We start from the raw sequence: 23,481 nt of genomic DNA on the forward strand, positions 1-23,481 counted from the left end.
GATGCTTTCAAAGATCTCATTAGCAGCACGTTGAAGTTTGTAAAACACACACAAAAAATTAACGCTTAAAGCAAAATAAAGCATTAGTAATATCTTCCGACTGATACTTTGTCTTCAATCAACGAAGAGAAAGTGTCCACTAGATAGAGTGGTAAATCAAACACATATTAAATGGCAAAGTCTGATGAATTAGGTAACAAAACTAACACCAATTTAGAGCAGAGTAAGTTTTTCTCCAGTTTTATTTAGACCATGAATCAACGCAAGGTTAAGATTTGAACTGGCAGGAATGCATGTCATAAATTATGTACAGCAGCAGTGACGTGCCAGTCTTTTGAAATATTAAAACTTATTCACAATTTACAAGAAATATTACAACATAAATCTGGTACATTAATTCACGTGTACAAACGTATTGGTAAATGTAATAAGCAGGAAACTCTTTATGGGCTCTCAAAAACATTTCATTGAGTTATTCACGCTAGACTTTTGTTATTATCAACTCAAAAGTCAATTTGCACAGAAACTTAAATATTTAAAGAATAACAGTATGTCGTATATTTCTTGGCGTGGCCAGAAACGCTGTCAGAATAATTTTTAAAGACGTAATATTTAAACAATGTTTCACTGAAAGTGATGCATTTGATAAGATCTCAATTTCTCTCCGAACTGCAATCGAAACAATATTTACCTTTAATTTACAAGAACATCATAAAACATTCTGTACAAAAGTAGTTCAATGACAATCTAAAAAAAAAGAGGTAAATATTTTTGGTGGGGTGTTTCTGAATGCGCGTTACCCATCACTTTCCATCAGCTCTTTCAAATATGCGTCAATGGGACAGTTCCGTTTACTCCGGCAGCGGTGCTCTGATAGTGCTGCGGTAAGGCATGCAGTCTGCTCTGCACAGACGGATCCCCGGACTCGCCGGTCGGTAAATACATGCTAATCATCTCTCTCAAGTCTCCGGGGCAGGGGCCTCGGGAGTGTGTGGTGACCGGAGGGCTTATATTGGGTTCAGACTTGACGAGCGAGCTCAGCGTACCGATGGCGGCAGAAGAAGCGACGCTGGAGTTTTGATGCTGCGTGTATGATATCCCACCGTAGCCGGATGGAGAAGCGCTCATGTAGCTCTGGGAGTTCGAGATGGGGCTGTACTGGAGAGCAGTCATATCGTAACGGTGCATGGGCTGAGGGTTGTGCGGGTGATGGTGATGAGCGTGGTGATGGTGAGACCCACTACCTGGGTGCTGGCTGTAGGCAAGCTGCGCCTCCTGCATCATCGCAGCCGCTGCTGCCGCGGCGGCCACCTGGCCCGAGTAAGTGCCGTTCGCCCAGCCGTTCATGTGCGCGTAGCCAGCGCCGGCCGAGCCTCCGTGACCCCCAGGACTCTCCAACCTCTGGCCGACCCCTGCAGGACTCATCCCGACCCCGCCACCCGCGCCGCCGAGCAAGCCGCCAGCCAACGAGTACTTGTCCTTTTTAAGCAGGGTCTTGGTTTTGCGCCTCGGTCTGTATTTGTAATCCGGATGCTCCTTCATGTGCATGGCGCGCAACCGCTTCGCCTCATCAATAAAGGGCCGCTTTTCAGCCTCTGACATCACCTTCCACTCAGCACCGAGTCTTTTGCTAATTTCAGAGTTGTGCATTTTGGGGTTCTCCTGAGCCATTTTTCGCCGCTGGCCCCGGGACCAGACCATAAAAGCGTTCATGGGTCTCTTTACGCGGTCTTGGTTGGCTTTGCTCCCCGAGTTTGGACCCGTTTGCCCCGGATTCGTGTTGGTTTGGGGTCCTGGGGAATGAAGGTCCGTTTCCATCATCATGCTATACATTCAAGTGGCTTAGAAGTTCTCAGCTAGCAGAGAAAAAGCATGAACTTTCGGCGCTCTGTAGTCCGCGCTTGAAGCAGGTGCCTCACAAGCCCGTGGAGCTCCGGTGAAATGTGGAATTTAACTTATTCCCAACCGTTCGCCGTTAGTCTCGGGATCTCTTTTTGCTCCTGTAGCCTGTTTAGTGTCGTGTCCGACTGCCGTTTCACATCCACATTAATTGAACGTGCATTTGAGTTACTTTTCCTAGTGGAGTTGAAGAGTTAGTTAAAGCGGCGGCCATATGATGCGTTTTGACAGCGATTAAAATGAGCGAGTGGCCAATGGCGTTCCAGTGAGGAGCGATTTGCATGGAGTTCGGTCGAGTGACGTAGACAACGAGGAAAGAACTAGTAGGCGGGGTGCACGGAGGGTCAACACCGCCCTCTCTAAAGTAGAGTAAATACTGAGGTAGCAGTTTGAGCCTCTTCAACGGTTGCAATAAATGAACAAGAGGACAAATGGTAAATTTTATCCATTTAGATGACATTACAAGATACGATCTAATTCTTTATAATAACTGTAATAGCTCCAATGCTCCCCTCGTGACGTCTTGCCAAATCTTTGTGTGTAAAGGGTAGCCAACTACTGGTCAGCTATGTTGATACAGTCCACTGCATGCTGAATGTCTGCGAGTATAAAACTGTCAAAGGAAAAAATCAGTCGAAATGAATTTTTCATAAGTGCACGTTCAAAAATAGGATGTCAAAACGTCATTAGGATAAAACGACCGTCATTTCACTTCGCATTCGATTAGGCTACATCTTTTTTTGTCAAACATAATTAACACACACAATTTCCACTAAGAACTTTATAATTAGACTAGTTATACTTTAAGTGAAACAATATGAAAACCACAATATTTTAAGAGGTAAACAACATGATTTTAAATAGAGGACACTGCCGTCTGGTGGTGCACTGCTATAGATTTTGAAGCGCGTAAATAAGATGACTGTAAATTGACATATATGGGAAACTATGAAACTCTAAAGTTATCTCGAAATAGCAACATAGACAAAGGCAACATAGAATTTGAAAGGCAAAAAATGAAGGCGATGTCTAGGAAAACCAGACTGTAATCTTTATTTAACTAAAGCAAGGATAATTGTATAGCCTAACATGTGATACAATCGCATGACCGACCCAAAAAAATTGATCAGGAAACACGAGACAAAACTATTATTTTGCCACCAAGTTTGATTCCAAGTTGCATAAGAAATAACTTGAATATATATTCTGTAGGAACGTTGTCATATTTTTGAATATGTGACAAGAAAGATAGGCTACTATATCAAATAATCAAAAACATGTTTTGACAAAAGATAAGGGCTTTTCAATTGCCCACGCAACAAGAGTCTAGATAGCCTATGGTTTTTCATTTACTCAGTCATGGTGTCTAGCCACTCATTTTAGGTTGATAAAATAATAATTTTCTGTGTTATGTATTTTAATTTAAAAAACACTATTAATATTTTATGAAATGCAATAATTTTATTAAAAGTACTTAACATGTCACATTAATAAATAGGAAAGGTTTAACAAAGTATTTTGTTATTTAGCTTATGTGTTTTGTTTCAAAAATGCCCACACCAAAGCAAACTTCACCAGCACTAATATGACCAATAATTATATAATACTACTTATATTAGTAGCCTAGGTAGTATATTTATTTAACTTTTTAATTGAAACCATAAAAATGTGTCATACAGTCTAACCTTAAAATGTACATTTGAATTTAATTCAAAATGATGTCATGATAATTCAAAAAGTTTTGTCAGTTTTATGGTGAAGATTAGGGAGATTTAATAACTTAATAACAGATTTAATTTCATGTTATTTAATACATTTAATTGTCCTTCGGATTAGAGCGCTAAACCACATTGTGGCCCTCCTGGAACAACGTACCTTGTCAGTTCTCATTTTGCTCCAGTGTCGCGCTCTTCACAGAGTCTTTGTTTTGCGCGCGCTGGGGCCAATAGGGCACTGTTAGCGCACGTGCGAGAGCTGGGGTTACAGCAGTTATCCAAAACACATACGACTAGTCAGAAGTACAGAGATGTCCGTCTTATTTTAAAAAGAACGAAACAAACCTAAAAGTAAAAATTAAGTGACCATTTAACAGTTGTCACAGGTGTTTGCGATCGTCCAGTTCGCGAAACATTATTTAGGGGATGGGGGATGGAACAAGGGGACGAGAATATAACCTGCTCTATGTAATTCATGATCCCAAAATATTAATAAGCGAGATAGGAATTGATTATTAAAATTATCCAATTTAATAAAACAATACATTTAATATTAGGCTAGTTCAGGTCTTCTTTTGACTATATGAGCTTTCAGTGTGTGTAACTGTTCATTAACAGGAAAGTGTTTCACTACAAAATTAAAGCGTGCTAAACTTGTTTGTTGCTGTAGCCTTGTTTAACCTAATTTGAATGTTTAAATCCTTTGTGTGGCTTTTCTTGACTTGACCAGGGCTGTGGTAAGACGTTGGCTTATAGACGCTTGAAAATGATATTCTGTTAAACAAACGATAGTGACAAGCTGTTGATCAAAACTCCAACTAAAAGTTATTTTATATTTTATAAGTTTTTATTTATTTTTACAGGGAACAAAAACTGAGACAATACGTTTAATCCGCATTATACATACGAACAGACACTGGAGCACACATTATAATAGGCCTATAGATATTTAATTCATTTAATTAAATAGCCTACTGAATTCAAACGTATACATTTTATTTAAATACAAATACAAATGTACGGAGCAGTGAGCTGGTTTGACCTTGCAGATTGTCTTTTAAAGCTGCAAATGAAAAAAAAGAAAAAAAAGAAAAGAAAAAGAAAAAGAAGCTTAGCAGTCCAAACTGGTCGACTTCCATCAAGAATTGTTCCAGCTAATGCTGTAAACACGAACGCGTGTTAAAGTGTTTAGATAATTATTTGTAAGTCTTCCGATAAAATGCGACTTTACCGACACTGGACCGACTGAAATATCCTACACCTCCGGACACGTCGTTGGGGGGGAAAAATCGCGTTATATGTCTCTTATCCGATTTACAGTTACAGACAGCACATCATGCGATCAAGCTCAGCAAAACTGATCACAGCTTCTGTAAACAGGCTTTATGGCGCAGTTCGTACTTACGCACTGAACTTCTATTCTGCTAATAACCAGTCAGGTGACATCATTGTCTCAGTATATCACGTTCCGAGACGAGAACATTAATTTACAATTTGCTAAAATATCCAAAAGTAAGACTTTCCCCAGAAGAGAATGCATATCCATCTAAATCTTGTTTTTAAAGCTATATAAACTTACGTTGCACTGTCCTTCATCAGCAGTGATGTAAAATCGTCCTTACCGGTTCTATCGCTGTCCTAACCCAGCCAAAGCCACTCGCCAGACCGCCATCCTTGCTAAAATCTACACTTAGTGTGCCAAGGCCAGCCATACCCAGCTCCCAGTCCCACCACTCACTACACACTGAGGAGAGAGACAAGAAAATGAAATTTATTATAGACTCTAAAGACAATTTCAAGTTATTGTTTCTCCCGGCGAAAGGGTTCCTTCTTACATAATAGAGCCCCTTTTGTGTGACGCGGAACAATACAAAACAAGTATTCTAATAAATAGCCACTTTTTTGTTCCCTCTCGAGGATGAATGGAATTGAGCAGTTGGGTTTGAAAGCAGCTGCTCGCGCATTCAGGAGAAGGGGGCGGAGTCCTGGCGCGAGGCGTCTCTCCTCCTTGGAAACGAACTTGAGGAACGGACCCGGCGGCAGCATCACCGAAAAACGCTCTGCAGCCTTCACCACGACATCAGCACAAAAGTCTGCCCCCATCGCCCCTGCTGCATGGATCTGAAGAGCATTACGCTCAATAACTTTAATTAACCCGGTCATTCTCACTCTCCCTAAACATGCGATTCGTCAGGATTTAAGGATATTTGTAAAAGAAAGCACTTTAGCTAGGGTATGTATTGTTGGAGCTGAAAAGAAAAAACCAAGCTCATTCCCTGCACAAAAATATATGCAGACTATAGACTAATGCATAAATACATCTTACAGAGTTGTTAAAATCGTTTTATTTTGCCACTAAGTCTGCTGTGCATACAGTCTTGTCCTGAAAAGTTTGTTGTCTTCATGATCCCTGTCCCCAAATTTTTTTAGGCCCCTTGGTGAACAGAGACACAAAGCAGGGACGCCCTGTTACAGCCTAGCCTAATATGTCTTTTGTTCTATATTAGTGTATTTAAAAGATTAATGATAGCCTATTTACATAGTACAGTCATTAAAATAATCATGGATGTACAGTCATATATGTGTACATTTTTATTTGACATAAGCTTTACATACTGGTTAAAGTTAACAATATATTTTTTGCTTAATGTATATTTTTATTATTTCATGAAATATTTTAACTCAATCTAGCAGACGGCCTGTTAAAGACCTCCTTAAACTGGAATAATGCATAATAAAATTACAAAAATAATAAATTATTATTCCACTTAACACTTGTTCAGTATGACTACATGGCACAACTTTATCAAAATAGTGTATATATTCCATAACTATAAAATATAAGCTGCAAACATGTTTCTAACAGTCTTCTGATGCCATTCAAGGCTTTTTGGGCAGCAGAAGCAGCTTGCCACCACATGGTTCTGACAGGCTGTCATAGAGTGGAAAGCTGTTGATTTGTAGTTTGTATGAACTCACAGAGAGACACATCTTTGCCATCTGATGACACACTTTTACATTGCCTCCGGTCTAGTGATGGCCTGCATCTTTTCAGTCTCCCTCCGGCCATCAAAATTCACAACTTTTCAAAGCCACTGCGATGCTCGTTCAGGTCGGATAAAGTACGGGGAATTAGGCTAACACATAACACATGTGCGTGCTGCTGCATGTGCAAGATAACATTTAAATTGCTATTCCACAAACCCACTTAACCTGACTGCAAATACCATCTCACTACTCCAAAAACATGAAGCATGAAAAGTCCTTCCATCAGCTGCAAATATCTAATAGCATTTTTTCCAAGCAGGTTCTCCCTCTGCTTCAAGTTAAATGCTGTAATGACCACTTTAAGGATATACTCTAGACAGTCTAGACTCTATCAAATGCCTCATGATACCCAATGAAAAGAAAGCCTGTCACTTGTGAATACCTAAAGGCAAGCACTGCGGGAGAGTCAAACCATCAGTTCGCCAGTCACTTTGATTCTGCACACTCAATCGAATTCATTTCTCCCTCCCTCATACATATTAAACATGGGACAAACTTCAACATGTTGATAGGAACTACACATATTTAAACAGATTTAACCAAACAACCACAACAAAAGGCAATGAATATACTGAATAGCATTACGCTCTAGCATAATGAACAGTGTTATGAGAAGTAATTACATGGCAACAGGCAGCGATTAGGTTTATCCATGTCTAACTGCCCTTAATTTTATGCTGAAATGTGCATTCGTGCTCGGCGGCTGAGGAAAGCGCTATCCAGTGCCATAGTGTGTGCAGTGTCTTCGCCGAATCATTAGCCCCAAACAGAGACTTGTTGAGCCCCATCAACAGCACGACTCTGAGCTCCATCACTGCACAGTTCATTAATCTCTCACCATGGCTTTTCTGGCTGCCAGTGGTTAAACACCCCTCTCTGAGTATAGCTCTCCTTCACCAGGATACCGCTGTGTTAATTTCCTCTCTCTATTAGCACAGCGCGGTTAATCAGGTTTCCTCTCCCCAGTGGTGGCATGAGCGGGAGAGCGGCGAGCAGGTGTCAAGCCTGTCTGTGTTGCTTACGGCGGCAATCTGTCTCCCAACTTCACTGCAGGATAATGGAGGACTCATATGCAGCTGAATCTGCCTCTGCTATTGTGTCCAATCTGTTGCATTAAACACTTGGCACACGTAATTACAAATAATCCTGCCTTTTTTCCCTCTGCCACAGCTCTTCCCAGGCTCTCTCGCTCTCCTGTGTAAACAAACACAGTAACCCTTCACTAGCAGGCCTCATTAGTATTTGTCGATATCGCTCTGCTGGGTGGAATTATTTGCTTGTTTTAGGCAATTACGCTCTCATTATGAGGATTAGTTTGAGTGAAGTCACATATGTTTGCCGATCATTTAGTTTAATCGAATGGTAACTCAATTCATCAAGTTTTATCAGTGTTAAATTAACTCCCAAGGCAAATTCGATCTGCTTGAATTATTTTACAAGGTTATGCTGAAGCCATTAGTTTACTGGAAAAAAATGTAGTAAGAAATAAAAAAAATTTATGATTTTAATCACAGAAAATTTCTGAACTTGTAGTCAACATGTCAAAAAGATTCAGGGACGCAGCTCATGGTAAAAGTGAAATTATGTTTGATGGTATAACTTCCTCGGTCTGTTTACAGATTCATATGGTGGTGCCGAGAAAAGCACCCTGTTGATTTATGCATCATTAGCATAAATGCAAAATATACTGAAAGGCGGAACACATTTCGGCATAACCCTTTGTACTGAGATGAAACAGCAGTCACAACATGGCTTTGAAGGCTCCTCATATCTCTGTCCAGAGCTGTCAGCTGCCTTGTATGTTTTAAGACACAAAAAAGGAGTGAGAGATGAGGCCATGAGACCAAAAGGGAAGAAAAATTGTGGGGTCAAATCTAAAAGCGTGTGGGTGCTTTTAAGTCCAAAGAGGTCCTCCTTTCCTTTCCAAGCCTGCCATCAAATACATCAACTTCACCAGCCTTGGTTGTGCTAACTTACCAAATCTCTCGAATTAAAGACAAAATGTGGCAGAGAGAAGTTGGATGTTCCAAATGAAAAAACGAGACATTTCTCTAAAAACAGTTTGGACACTTGGTAAGGACTGTTTCAGTATTAAAAAGTTTAAATGCACTATATCAGTGCAAAGGTTTACTAAACCTTACACATTCTTTATTCTGAAAAAATAAATAATAAAATACATAATGAAAATATACAAACAATAATGTTTTATTATAATGTATATGCCTTATTATTATTATTATTATTATTACTGCTGCTATTGCTACTACTTATTATTGTTTTTATAAAATGCAAAACTTTCACAGTTTGGACATTTGGACAATTTTCAGTATTACAACTTGTAAATGCATCACAGCAAATGGTCAGTGTAAATGTTTATTAAACCTACCATATTCTTGTTATTCTAAAGAAATAAAATATAAGAATGTAAATAATAATAATAATAATTTTAAAATAATTTATAATGATTATATTTGGTTATGATTATTACTATTATTTTTGATATAATGTACAATACTATATATTTCTGAATGAGTCAAGTTGCAACAATGTGTAATTTAAATTTTAAAATACATATATATAATACAAAATATAATAATAATAATAATGGATATTGATTGTTATGAATTTTATTATATTATTAATATTATGAGATCTAAAACTTTCTAAATGACTCAAACTGCAACAATGTGTAATTTACTACAAAGCAAACAGGGAAAGTGTGAATAGATTATGGTTTATACTTAGTAGAGAAAACCCAGGACATTCTAGGAATATTTGCAAAGAAAAGTTAACTTGACTAAGCTTAAAATAATGCTGCAGCTCTTCTCACTGGACATGTTAAGGTATTGCTGAAGATAATTTCATTAAAAGACACAGGATGTTCACTCCTAAACCAATCATCCATTATGCAAGAAAATCTATCCATCACACAGAGAGCATATATACCCATTATCCAGACATCGATGGGGTGTTTTTCTTATTTTCATTTTTTACCCATCAATTACAGCAAGATTTTAAGCATTGTTCCACTCCTCAATTAGCCGCAACACCTTTTCCTTTGATTGATCCATAATGAATGTAATGGTTTTAACAGACCACAGACAGATCACTTAGAGGAGCTCTGCTAATGGCAGTGGCAGCTCCAGGGCTGGAGTGATGTCAGTTTCTCCAAGCCCAGGCTAATTAGACACTGTGTCGCTCATTACCCAGGTAATAAGCCCTAACGCTAATGGGTATCAGGCAAGACCCCCAAACACTAGAGAAAGGCAGAGAGGCGGGAGAGAGGACGGCAAAGAAGATGAGGGGGATGTTAACAAGGAAAGGGGTGAGATAGAGAGAGAGTGAGAGACAAGAAAATGTAAGCAAAGAGAAATCGTGAGAGAATTTTCATGATGGAGAAAAGAGCGCAAGATGAACAGATCTTACGGCGCTAATGCATTTCAATGCTATGCCTTTTAATATTCTACACCAGTCCTATTGGTCAAGAGTAAACATGTCATTTTCAGTACGAGCTAAAGGCACAATGGTTGCTATGCAGTGGATGGAGGGCTGTTGGAGAGGGGGGAGTGTTGGTTGGGGGAGGAAGGAAAAGAAGGTGCTGGCATTAGAGAGACGGAGCAATGGTTTCCTTGTTAACCACTTTCCCACTTAGGCCTTGTTAGCACTAGAGCTCTCAGCTGTACCTATTATTGGTGACGGATGCTATGCTTGACTTTCTGAGAATTACACAGACTCTCCTCGGACTGCCGGATAAAGCCACTGCAGCCTTCACTGCTCTGAAGAAACAGCATGAGAGTCGCGATGATGTGATGCTCTACATCAAGAACTTTGCCATAACTGTACTCCAGTTTGGAGACCGCAAACTTTTCAGTATATGAAATCCTTACGCTATATAATATTACATATAGTTCATACTGAGGCCAACCCATTTCTTTCTTTATAAAAAAACTCCACCTTCATAACTTGACTTGAAATGACAGTTCACCCAAAAATGATCGACTCACCCGCAAACCTGTACGATGGAACACAAGAACAAACAGTTAGTAGACAAACAGTTTTGGTCACTTTCACTGTATAGACAAAAATGTCTATATGTCTATAACTTTGGAGCGACATGAAGGTGAGTAAATGAAGACAGAATTTTAATTTCTTTTAACTTGTTTTAACTACATGGTCGCTTTTTAAAACTGTCAAACGTTTTGCCAAAATTTTATTTTGCATGTCTAATTATTGTTAGGTTCAGGGAATTTCTGCAAGCTGTCCCAAGGCTCTCTAAAAAGTGCTTTGAAAGCTATGTGTGGTACTAAGGTGAGTAATTTGAATTTCATTTTATTTGCCCTAGTTGGTGAAAGTAATTTTGTATCAGCTAATTGCATTTGCTGTTAATGCCAAATTCCCCAGCATTCAGGCTCTGCAATAAAAGAATGTGAGTCCATTATGTCTTTGAGCCATCATTCTTAGCCATCAGACAAATGGCATCACATTTATGTGACATTTTTAATGCGTTATGAGGCTATTTTGTAACGGAACACAAAAGATTGGTGTTATGAAACATGCCACTGGAAATGAGATCATCACACAGAGTTGTATCATCAGCCACAAGTGCATTTGTAGCCTTTGAAAGTTTTCGAATAAGGAGCGGGCATAATCCCCCATCTCATCTCCTCATGGGGTCATGGCTCACACCTCTCCTAATAACCTTAATCTTATTACACACACAGGCAGAAAAAGGTATCCTTCATATGAGGATTTTCAGCATGAGACTAATGCGGCTTACAATACATTCATTACTGCGCCCAGCTAAATGAAAAATAACAGTGAGATAGCCTCACCGAACTCTTGCATTAAATAATATTAAATATTAATTATTTGCTATGTCAGTGACTTCGCCAGTCACCCTTCCTCTGCGTTTTGGCCTGCAGAAATAGAAGCAAAGCCTCTAATCGGTTGATTCAAAACAGTTCACACACAAACAAAAAATCAGGTAAACTAAACGCACTTAACCTTTAACATTAATACTTCTCACACATTACAAAAATAAAAAATAAACATGAGAACATAATTTTGGGAAGTGTATTTAACAACAACTTTTTAACTTTTTCTTCATGAATTGTGAATATTATAAACCGTTTTGTAACAATTTTTTATTTGTGTCACGGTACGTGCTAGAGTGAAGACAGAGAGTGCACGACAAAGACGGTAATCTTAATTCTTTTAAAAAATCTACAAGGAATGATGAAGGAAACATCCACATAAATATAGTAACCACATACAATAACCGGCAACTAAACTTCTGACAAAGAGGGACTTAAGTACACAGGTAAATGAGGATAACACAGGTGATGGTGGTTAACTAATAATGACTAAACAAGACCAGGAACATAACCAAATATGGGCACACAGGAACTAAATCAGAGAAGAAGACCAGAAAATGGCAAACTAAAAGAAAACACAAGTCCATAACTGGGATCATTTGTAACTAGCCATTTTTAAAAACATTTTAACGTTTCAAATAGAAGTGAGGAAAAGTAATTCTTCTACGAAGCTCAAACAGTAGATGCATGTATAACATCTGCCAAACCATCTGCCAAATGCATTGATGTAAATATGCAGGTCAAACAATAGCAATGTTCTGTATCCATATTCCACAACACGAGCCGACACTCTACAGGCATATCCATGACCCTAAATGAGAAAAAAGTCATAAAATGTCCAAAGAAACATCATAGATTGACCAGTATTTACAAAACATAAAAAACTAAATTGGTAAAATTGACCTGGAACCTAATTACTAGGTTAAATTAACTGCAATTCTAAGAATACTGTTGTTAGAAAAATGTCTAAACAAATATCTGATCCATTAACAATAGCAATAAAACCATACACCCTTGGTACAACAGAGGTCTGTCAGAGATCACTTAATTAACACTCACAATCCGAACTCTGTCAGTGACTGGAATATGCTGGAGTGTGTGTGTGTGTGTGTGTGTGTGTGAAATGGCTATTTAACATGCCCATGAGCTGAGCAGCGGGGTCTGAAGACTGTGTAATCTCATTTAACCCTCACTACACAACACTAATTACAGCTGACACGCTAACAACACACCGAAAAGCCTCTCAGCGAAAAAGTCAACACCAGCCAATGACCCAGCATGCTTCCCCTCGCTCTGCCCCAAACCCCTGCTCTCCCCGGGGAGGAGGCACAATTTTAGCCTAAGGATAGCAGGGAGCAGCCCGTCCCTTAGCAGGGGCCTCCCCAGAGCCAAATTAAAGCTCTTTGGTCCCTTTTTTCGTGAGAAAGGGTCAACGCGGTACCCCACCACTTTTTGAGTGTGTGAACGTGCGCTGGTGTGTGTGTGTGTAACAGTCGAGCGCCTCCTTCTCCCTCTCCTGGCTCCCAGCGTTTGAAATGAGGTCATCATTGTAAAGGAGGTCTGAGTGGATCAAAGCCCCCTACCTGCACCTGCCCTTTTCTTCCCTCCTCGCTCTCTCTCTCTTTTCTCTCGCTTCTCATTTATGTCTTGAAGTTTCCTATTGACTAGTAGCTTCTAAGCAGCCCCCTGATGCAGCGAGATGCCGGGTACTCTAAAAAGCCCCCACTAAATTTTGCTTACCGCTATATTTTCTGCCAACTGGCTGAGGTTAAAATTGTGGGAGGGGGGAAAAAAGCCACCCACTAATTCACTTATATTCGATTACCCACTCTGGGTTTTTAAAATGCTTTTTTTTTTTTAATGAAGCAGGCATTGACAGAAGTGATGAGATGGGCCATGTCGCAGATAAGGCCTCTAATCAGCATATTTAACTTTGCTGTGCGTTTTAAAATTGTGAGGGTTTGGAACGACAGAAATGCACATCCAATATCAGCCCACACTGAGGGACAATAACACACTATTTTGATGCAAATCAAGGGACCCATTAATGTTTAAATTTATTTCAGTCCCATCCAGTAAAAGAACACATTTATTTACTGCAAAGCCAGATAATTACTTTGCCACAAAATGCATATTCCATTAAGTCAGGTGAACATTGTTTATTATATTTTGTTTTGTTGGGTTATGATAATGCAATTTAAGAGTGAATGACATTCAGACCATTACACATGACGAGAAAATAAATGTTAAAAAACAAACCCCAAAAAATAAATAAATCCATAAATCCTGGGTAAATTTAACTTTAAGTTCAGCTATAATATGAGTGCATAGCTTTGTAAAATACTTGCTTTCGTCCTTCAGTTCTTTAAGCCTCGTAATATTTCTACAGCTATAACGCCATGATAATCTTTTCTTTAGCTTGACGCTCAGGATAAAATTATGCTCTCATTACACTGACCACTAAAAAAATCCTGTATTAGTATAGCATGCTAACACAAAGCAGCCAATCCTTTAGATGGCTTTCTTAACCAATCCATATATAAGGACAATATTACACGAGGAAGAGTCTTCTAATTGACTTACTGCTGAAAACAACCCACACAAAAATGTCTCCAACATGAGGCTGAGGTTTATTTGAAAGGGATGGATAAAGAAGGACAGCTTTTATTTAAAGATGTTAGATCATATGCTATTAAAAAGGGGCAGTTGTGTGAAGTGATGTCTCTCATTCATCAAAGTGACTGAAACTGAATATGTTCAGCACAGAGTCGTCGACCAAAGATGAAACACACCACATCATGTTGCCAGCTTCATCATAAAGACCAAAGGTATTTTAATATTGCTAGGAATATATTACAGATGGTACACAAACACACTGAAATCCATCAAATGTATTTATGTATTAAAGGTTTTCCTGCACCACAGTGATTAGTAGTATGTAGTCTCTAAAATTAAATAAAATAAAAATGATATAGCCAAATTAAATAATGTGCATTATCCTTGTCATTGTTCTCTTGTTATTCTCATTTGGTTATTATATAATGATGACACAAATTCAGATCAGTGGCTATGTAATCAATAGGGGTGGGAATCACCAGAGGCCTCACGATACGATATTATCACGATACAATATCATTGCGATATTCTGCGATATATTGCAATTTATTACCTGTTTCCAACTTCAAATTATGTCCCCAAAGGAAAACTTTGGCATCTGTTTTAACTAAAAAGACACTTGAGATAAACACTTCTCAGTTTGTTTATCTCACTTCAGTTTTATTGTTGCAGTGCAAAATGGGATTGTCAAGCAGACAAACTGTCCAACACTTTCGTGTAAACCTGTCATAAATGTTGTATGCACCTGGCAAACTCAACTATTTGTATTACAGTCTAATCTAGTCCACCTAAATTAAATGTAAACAGGTATGCACTGCTGTGCTACTACAGGTATTTTGAACAGTGCAACTTGAAATTGTACTAAAAAGTTGTGCAGACCCTTCAGCAATTGGGGCATTTGAAAGTAAATTACTGTTAAATTTAAATTAAATTAAATTAAATAAAACATGTAGTCTTACATCTAGGGATGCACCAAAATAAAAATTCTGGGCCGAAACGGAAATCGAACATTTTGATTATTTATTATTTTATTAAATAATATAAAGTAATTTTGTAAGACTTTTAAAATTTAACTCAATTTTAACGATACTGAATTAAAAAAAAACACAAGCCAATAAAATAACCACACTTTTACTGAAAGTAACAATAAAACTGGACAGAATTTATATTAATATTGGTAACACTTTACAATAAGGTTCATTAGTTAACTACTTTAGTTAATGAACTAAGAATGAACAATAGTTATTCACCATTTATTAATCTTAGTTCATGTTAATTTCAACATTTACTAATGCATTATTAAAATCAACAATTGTGCTTATTAACAGTTAACGCACTCTGAATTAACATGACTAACAGTGAATAGCTGTATTCTCATTAATTAACATTAAGAAAGATTAATAAATACTGTAATAAATGTATTGTTCATTGTTCGTTCATGATAGTTAATACATTAACTAATGGGACCTAATGGAACCTTATTGAAAAGTGTTACCTTAATATTAAATATCAATATATTAATTTTATTCACTTCTATGTAACCGAATCAGATAGAAGTTGTTGTTTTTGTTTTTTGACTAATTATCCACATTGTTCGTTCATGATAGTTAATACATTAACTAATGGAACCTTGTTAAAAAGTGTTACCTTAATATTAAATATCAATATATTATTTTTATTCACGTCTATGTAACAGAATCAGATATAAGTTGTTGTTTGTTTGTTTTTTGACAAATTATCCAAATAATGTATAGTCCTACAAAGCTATTATTATCAGAGCATATGAGCAGAGCATAGCATAGCAGAGCATAGCGTCACTGAAGGTAGCATTATTTTAGCAGCGTTGCCCAGTACAGCTGAACTAGCCTACAGCATGTTACAGCACAGTAGCGCTACTGCAGACCGAAACAAGTAGGCCTATACTGCATAAAAATTTCCTGTCAGCGCGTTATTTGAACGGACTTTGCTTTTCCGGTGAGCATGAGCGGTACACGAGCAGAACGCACATTTATGGGAAGCAAAACAACCCAAATGTGGGACGAAACAGCTCGGTATTAAAGTGTTCGCGCCGCGCTGACCTGTCATCGGCGCGGCTCAATGGGTCGAGCTGCGCGACCGACTCGACTCGTGTTTACTGGCGCCACCGAACTGACAGCGCGGCGCGAACATTACTCTTCTTCTTCTTCTTCATGTTTCATGGCGGGTGGCATCCAATGTTAAGGTGCATTACCGCCACCCACTATGCGAACATTACTCTCTGCAGAAGTTCGTGTTTTTTTCCTGCACATAACATAATGAAGAGTTATTACATTTATTTTGCTTATTATCTTTCATATTACTACATGTAAACAGTAGTGTTAGCTACTTTGAAGCACGTATAGCCTATATTTAGTAGTCACGTTCACAGCAGAAACTTCCATTATCCTCTTAGAATTCAAATATTTAATGGTTTCGTTCATCAAGGCATATTTTAAGTAAATTTTACATTTAAGGATATTTGTGTAACTGTAGCATATGATTATGCTTGAAAAAAAAAGTAAAATGTACTGATACTTTTCTGTCAGGACATACATTTTCCCTTATGGAAATACGGAAATTAACAATGGTTTTACTATAGTAAAAGTGCAGTAACCATGGATTGATTGTAATTTTTTTTAACCCACAGTTTAACTACAAATGTATGGTTAAAAGGTTAGTGTAATAAAATCATGGTTCATTTTAATGTGTTTTCCGATAAACCTAAAACACAGTGCAGTGCAAAATTCAAAATACATCATATTGAATTTACATATGCTGTCCCTAATTTTTTAAGTTTTTTTAATTAATTAAAATTTATTTATTTAATTTTGAATGTAGAGAAAAGCCTTACAACCCGTATCCATTATATAAAATTGCAATGTTAAAGTTAAATAAAAACGTTCCCTTTGCTTGAGACAGGGACAGGGCTTTCCTGAATGCCGCCCTCTTTATTTTACCAACTTACTTCATGCTGAAGGTGACCCAGCTGACCTCACCAGAAAAAAACTCAACACCACCATCTAGTGGATTGTAAAGAAATTGATTTTATTATTCTACCAAATAGTATAATAAAAGATCGATACTTGGCGTCCGTGTATCGATACAGTATTGCCGAGGAAAATATCGCGATACTATGCTGTATTGATTTTTTCCCCCACCCCTAGTAATCAATGAATTATTGTCAAACATAAAATTTTATTTTTTTTAAAAAGTCAGTCAAAAGTCAGCCTGGGTCCCAAAACTCTGTGCACAAGAAAAATGGACTCACTTCGGTTACCTCTACAGGCTTTATTTGATTTGTCTGTTGCTGTACAGAAAAATTTAAGAGTCATTCATTGTTTGGTCAGCCACTGACCAAATAAACTGCCATGCAAAACTTTGATCATTCAGAAATCATTCTAATATGCTGAATCGGTGCTCAAGTAACATTTCTTATTATTATCAATATTAAAAAATGATTCTTGGAAATTATAAATGGAAAATTCAGAAGAACAGCATTTATTTGAAATCTAAGTCTTATGTAACTTTATGAATGCTTTTACAGCCACTTTAGATTAAAATTATGACTATTATGCCATTTCCAATATTGCCTTTCATGCAATGTGTAATATAGTTGTATGTGAATGTAAACGATCAGCAAAGTTGTAAAGCCGAAAGTGCATGATAAAGTTATTGTCTCCCAAAATAAAGAATCAACTCTGAACAGCTGAAACGAGTCATTAGTAATTTGAATCCCACTTCCGTGACGGCTACACGTCACGGGGTAACACATTTGCATAATTTCCGCCTATGTGCAACATTGGCCAGCAGCGAAGAACTTGACCACAAACACGTCATTTTACTGACGACTGCTTCTCTAATCTCGGTGAGTTCAACGCGGGATTCACTAAATGCTTGCTCTTGAAAGATGGCTTAGTACCCTGTTTATTTGGACCAGCTGGCTCCACTGAATCACAAGTATGATAAATTATAGATGTTAATATTTTCTATCCGGCATTCAAAATACGGAACTATGGCAATGGGCGTATAGTTTCCGACACGTGCTGTACGCAGTAGACCAATCACAACAGACTGGGTCATCTGACCAATCAAAGCAGAGTAGGCTCACGGAAAGGAGGGGTTTAGAGAGACTGAATCTTAGTTAGAACTGCTTTGAACAAATCGTTTGAGAATCGCTGGAAAATGAGGTGATATTAAATGCGTATTTTGAGAAAAAGAAAGCGTTTTTTGACCTTGCATGCATGTAATCCTATTGTAGGAGACTCCCAAAACAATATTATGTATCTTAAAAATGGCATAATAGCAGCACTTTAAATAAGTGTGTCCTTGCTGAATAAAAGAGAAATGCTAATGCAAAGGAAAAACAGTTACTGAACCCAAAATTTTGAAAGCTAGTGTACAAGCAAACACACAAAATCTCAGACAGTCAGTTAACAAATAATGTAAATATTTCATTGTGTTTGAACCATTTATTGTGAGAGAATATACTGTAGGCTGTGCATACATATGTGTGTGCATGTTTATGTGGTTTATGAGGACACACATTTGTATAATAACATGGGTATGACATAGGTATTACAACGGGTCACAATTTACAAAATAATACTGAATATCATTCTATACTGACTGTTATACATAACTAATTAATGAATATCTCAAGTAGTATTTCTTCTCCCACCCCCTGCCTCTGGCTCTCCCACACACATTACAGCAACACAAAAGATCCAGGACTAGGTCATTTGACAACAAATGACAGCCAAGAGGATAGCCCAAAATAGTTTGGCTGCATCAGCAAAGCACCATGCGCTCATATTGCCTATTCCCCTTCCACCTCCTGACACAATGGAGCGGGCAGAACCCTCCAGAGAGAGACAGGGCAAATAGAGAGATGCCGAGTGAGTGGGCATTCAGAATGAGTTTTTTTTTCCTGTAAGAGGTAGGTTTAGGGGTAGGGTTGGTGTAGGGCAATAGAAAATACGGTTTGTACAGTATAAAAACCATTACGCCTATGGAGAGTCCCCATAAACCATAAAAACAAACCTGTGTGTGTGTGTGTGTGTGTGTGTAAGCAAAGCATTCACAATTTACAAAATAATACTGAATATCATTCTATACTGACTGTTATAAATAACTAATTAATGAATATCTCAAGTAGTATTTCTTCTCTCACCCCCTGCCTCTGGCTCTCCCACACACATTACAGCAACACAAAAGATCCAGGACTAGGTCATTTGACAACAAATGACAGCCAAGAGGATAGCCCAAAATAGTTTGGCTGCATCAGCAAAGCACCATGCGCTCATATTGCCTATTCCCCTTCCACCTCCTGACACAATGGAGCGGGCAGAACCCTCCAGAGAGAGACAGGGCAAATAGAGAGATGCCGAGTGAGTGAGAGAGACTGAACAAAAACACACAGTCTGCTCTCCTCCACTCCAGAATACTAGCACAGCAAACACGTTCACTCCATCCACAACAACACTGGAGAATCACGGTGCTTCCCCCAGTCCTGCACACGGATTCTATATCATCCCGCAATTATGAAAGGAGAGAGCAGTTTAATTAGCTTCTCTGCCTCCACCTCTAACAAGGATTTAATTAACAAGGAGGTTGGCGTAATTAGCTGGAGATGGGCTCCTGATGCTCGCACAACACTTTTTGTTGACACTGAACACTTAGCCTTCAAAACACTCCCTCTCATACACACACATATGCATTAGACACAAGCTGTCATTGCCTCTCTACATTTCTGCCTTCATAGATACATTATTAAATGCCATATCTGTATCAACATCTATATTCATGGAACACGTAAAAAGTATACATATTTTATATATTAAATATTATAATTTTATTAATTATTAAATAATTAAACTTCTCACAATTACAAATATAAAAACCTTCAGTTTAATATTTCTGTCCTCACAGATATTATACTAACAAATACGCCTGTAGATTAACAGAAACATAGGCCTATATAAATATATACATTCTCTTTAATCCTGTGCATGTGCTTTAAGTGACTTCACACATACACACTCACACACGCGCTGCAACGTGATCTCATGATAATTCGTATGTATTTTACGTAAAATGTGGTTCTATAAAACATACACTTTCTTACGTTTTTACAGGCACTAAAACGTACAATACTTACATATTTTCAGTATTTTAACGTACAAAACTGACGTATTGACGACACCTAAAAATGAAAAATGAAACTATTTTATTAGTGTGCTGTAATCCAAATCTTCCGAATCCATAGGACTGCGAGGAACAGACTCAAATCCAAGCATTTTTTCGGCGATCTGCTTGCTTCTCCATCCCGAGCAGCGAGTCCAGTGACCGTGAGCAGCAAAGCCCGCGCTGACTGACGCGCTCTTTACAAATTCAAATGTTGCCGCTTCAAACGACAGGTTTTACGGCAGGATAATCGAACGCTCATTGGCTCTCGCCTGCATTCGTCACAGATTGCGACATGTCGTGTTTCTGGTGAGGTGTGTTTGAATGATGCGCGTGCACCTTCACGAGTTCACGGAGTGGATCAGGGAAATTATCTGGATAATATTTTCAGCGATTAACAACATAAATTCTGCTCTGGATCACACAAACCTACTGTATTCCGCCAGAGAGGACTGCGGGTGCAACGCATCGTCATTTGGATTACTTTTAGTGCTGCTTTTGACATTTTTGCAATAAATAAATGATTGTAACGTTAATTGCATTTATCTGTCTGTCATGTTTTTTATACTGTACAGAAATGTTTAGGCTTATAGGTAGGAGTGGAATTAGCGACTATAAATATATTTTAATGCTATATTGTTACTAAAAGTTTTATTTTCCTGCGTATTTCGGTCATTTGCGTTTTATATCCTTTATATATAGCTATAAAATGGGTAGGTTAAGGGGTCTAAAAATCGTATTGCGTATTAATAAAATGATAAAAATGCATATTCGCTATAAAATGTTTAGGTTTGGGGGCAGGTTAAGGGGTCTAAAAATCTAAATCGCTTATTGATAAAATGATAAAAAAATGCATTGATACGAATATCTAAAATATCAAACAGATACTATCACTCACAAACCCATGGATACACACACACACACACACTGCCCCTGGTGACAGCGTAATGGATAGGATCTCTGTGGAGGCGACTGTCAAACCCGACCACCCTAATCAGAGCGTCAGAGAGGAAGATAAAGGAGAAAATAATGAGTGTCGGGTCTGGCTTTTCAAAGAGCAACAAAAGAGCCCAGGATCAGATAGACCAAACAGATACTATCACTCACAAACCCATGGATACACACACACACACACACACTGCCCCTGGTGACAGCGTAATGGATAGGATCTCTGTGGAGGCGACTGTCAAACCCGACCACCCTAATCAGAGCGTCAGAGAGGAAGATAAAGGAGAAAATAATGAGTGTCGGGTCTGGCTTTTCAAAGAGCAACAAAAGAGCCCAGGATCAGATAGACCAACACAATGTTGAGAGCAGGAGGGAGGAGAGGAGAAGAGAGGAGAGGAGCAGAGAGAGGAGAGGAGAGACTTGTTCAAATCATCTCATTAAAAGTGAGCCTGTGTGACACTGAGAGATTTGAATCCATCTAATGTGATATCGAAGCCATAAGCAACTCACTTTGACTCTGTAGGACTGAGAGTGCTGGAGGCTCACCTGTAGTGTTGTAAGTATCAGGGAATGTTACACATGTGATTTGGACTTTAGCACAGTATTTTGCCTGCTGTGACAAGCACTTCAACAATGTCATCATTACTGTTGCATTGCAGCAATATATCTGTACTGTGCTGCTTCTAGCTAGCAACCCTTTACTGTAAACTCCCCAGTGGCCATAAGTTATAATGGATGGTTGCCTGCTGACCTTAATATAAAATGGACATCAAATACAGATGACTTGACTGATACTATGTTATTAGGGATGCATATCAGATATCAAAATTCAGTTTGATATGATAAGCCAATAATTATTTTTATGCTATGGCCAATAAATGAGTTACAATAGATTGCTGATATTAAAGTTCAGTACTATTTTGTGTTTAAAAAATTGTTTATGTTTCTACAAGTGTTGATGATTACATTTAACGGGGGTGTTAATAAATTATTAACTGAGTTATTAAATTACTAGTGTTTTTAAAGATTAATAGGTTAGCGTTAGTTGACGGCACAGATAATTGAAATGAGCATGAACGATTACATTTCTAATATAGACCAATACTAATAAATAAAAAAAATACAGTAAATCAATTCAAAAAATAGAATATTGGATGATAACAAGATATACTGTGCATTGCAAAATATTATCATTTGCGCAATAAGCATGGACTATATAATATTGGTTTTGTCAGATAGTCCACCTGTATTCTGCTATCCCTACACATCCTCTTCTCTTTTACAGCCCTGTGGAGCCTAATTATCAGCCGCATGCTAATTAATGCTGCCTCATTTAGCTGAATAACAACAATCATTAGAAATACCCCAAACCGAGCAATAAACAACAGCAAGACCCACAAAATAACACCATCACTCTCAACTGTTGTGACAACCTGTGAGTAAGTGTTGAACCGACACCCCTATGGCACTGTGGGAAAATCAGCACTGTGATATCGATCGCTCCTAAGATTAAATGATAACAGGTGGGCATCCAAAATATTAGAATTACCTCAATAAGACATAATGATCAATTGAGACTTAAAACCACCAGAAGTCATAAGAAAGATCAGTTGATCCTGGATGGATGTAAATGGCAATATCCACGATAAGACAAGACAAGACAAGACAATTAAAAAAAAACATTAATACAAATATTTTCTTGGTTTCTGGGAACAGCAACCTGTAAAATAATGCAAACTGACTTAAATGTACATTATTTTTCAGGTGGGAGGTTGGTGGGAGTGACTGGATGAAATGAGTAAGTGGTGGCCAGCGGCCGTGTGAACTCCAGATGAACAGCAGAGCTCCACTGTAAGTCGAGCTGACGGAAAATAGCCCCTAATTAAAGACATGACAGCCAGCACTATCATATTCAGCTACCTGCTTAATAATACACAAAAATTAAAGGGAATATATACCGCCCCTTCCCTTCTCCCATTCATATTTAATAACCTGATCACCTCCCCTGGGAGCTTCTGGCTCAGTGGAGAAGAGGGACTATTTGAGGGTAAGTTATGGCACACCTGCACAAGTAAAATTCATTCTGGTGCAGGATGAAGTTAATTTTTGCATGTAATGTCTGATAAACATTCTAATAGTGATAGGTAAGGAAGTTTTCAAGAGGGGGGGGGGGGGGGGGG

General features: G+C 38.1%; 1 protein-coding gene across 1 annotated transcript; it reads right to left on the bottom strand.

Annotated features, from left to right (window-relative positions):
- Positions 1–433: 433 nt before the first annotated feature.
- On the bottom strand, positions 434–2,072 carry LOC107569013 (transcription factor Sox-1a). Its single transcript, XM_016255015.1, has one exon. The coding sequence runs from the start codon at positions 1,831–1,833 to the stop codon at positions 823–825; it is 1,011 nt and encodes a 336-aa protein (XP_016110501.1). The 5' UTR covers positions 1,834–2,072; the 3' UTR covers positions 434–822.
- Between the last annotated feature and the right edge of the window lie 21,409 nt (positions 2,073–23,481).

Source organism: Sinocyclocheilus grahami, unplaced genomic scaffold (genome assembly GCF_001515645.1).
Source record: "Sinocyclocheilus grahami isolate Dianchi unplaced genomic scaffold, SAMN03320097.WGS_v1.1 scaffold28.1, whole genome shotgun sequence".
Taxonomy (NCBI): domain Eukaryota; kingdom Metazoa; phylum Chordata; class Actinopteri; order Cypriniformes; family Cyprinidae; genus Sinocyclocheilus; species Sinocyclocheilus grahami.

Coding starts and splice junctions, on each gene's coding strand:
- LOC107569013 (XM_016255015.1), bottom strand. CDS start 1,833: ATGTATAGCATGATGATGGAAACGGACCTTCATTCCCCAGGACCCCAA.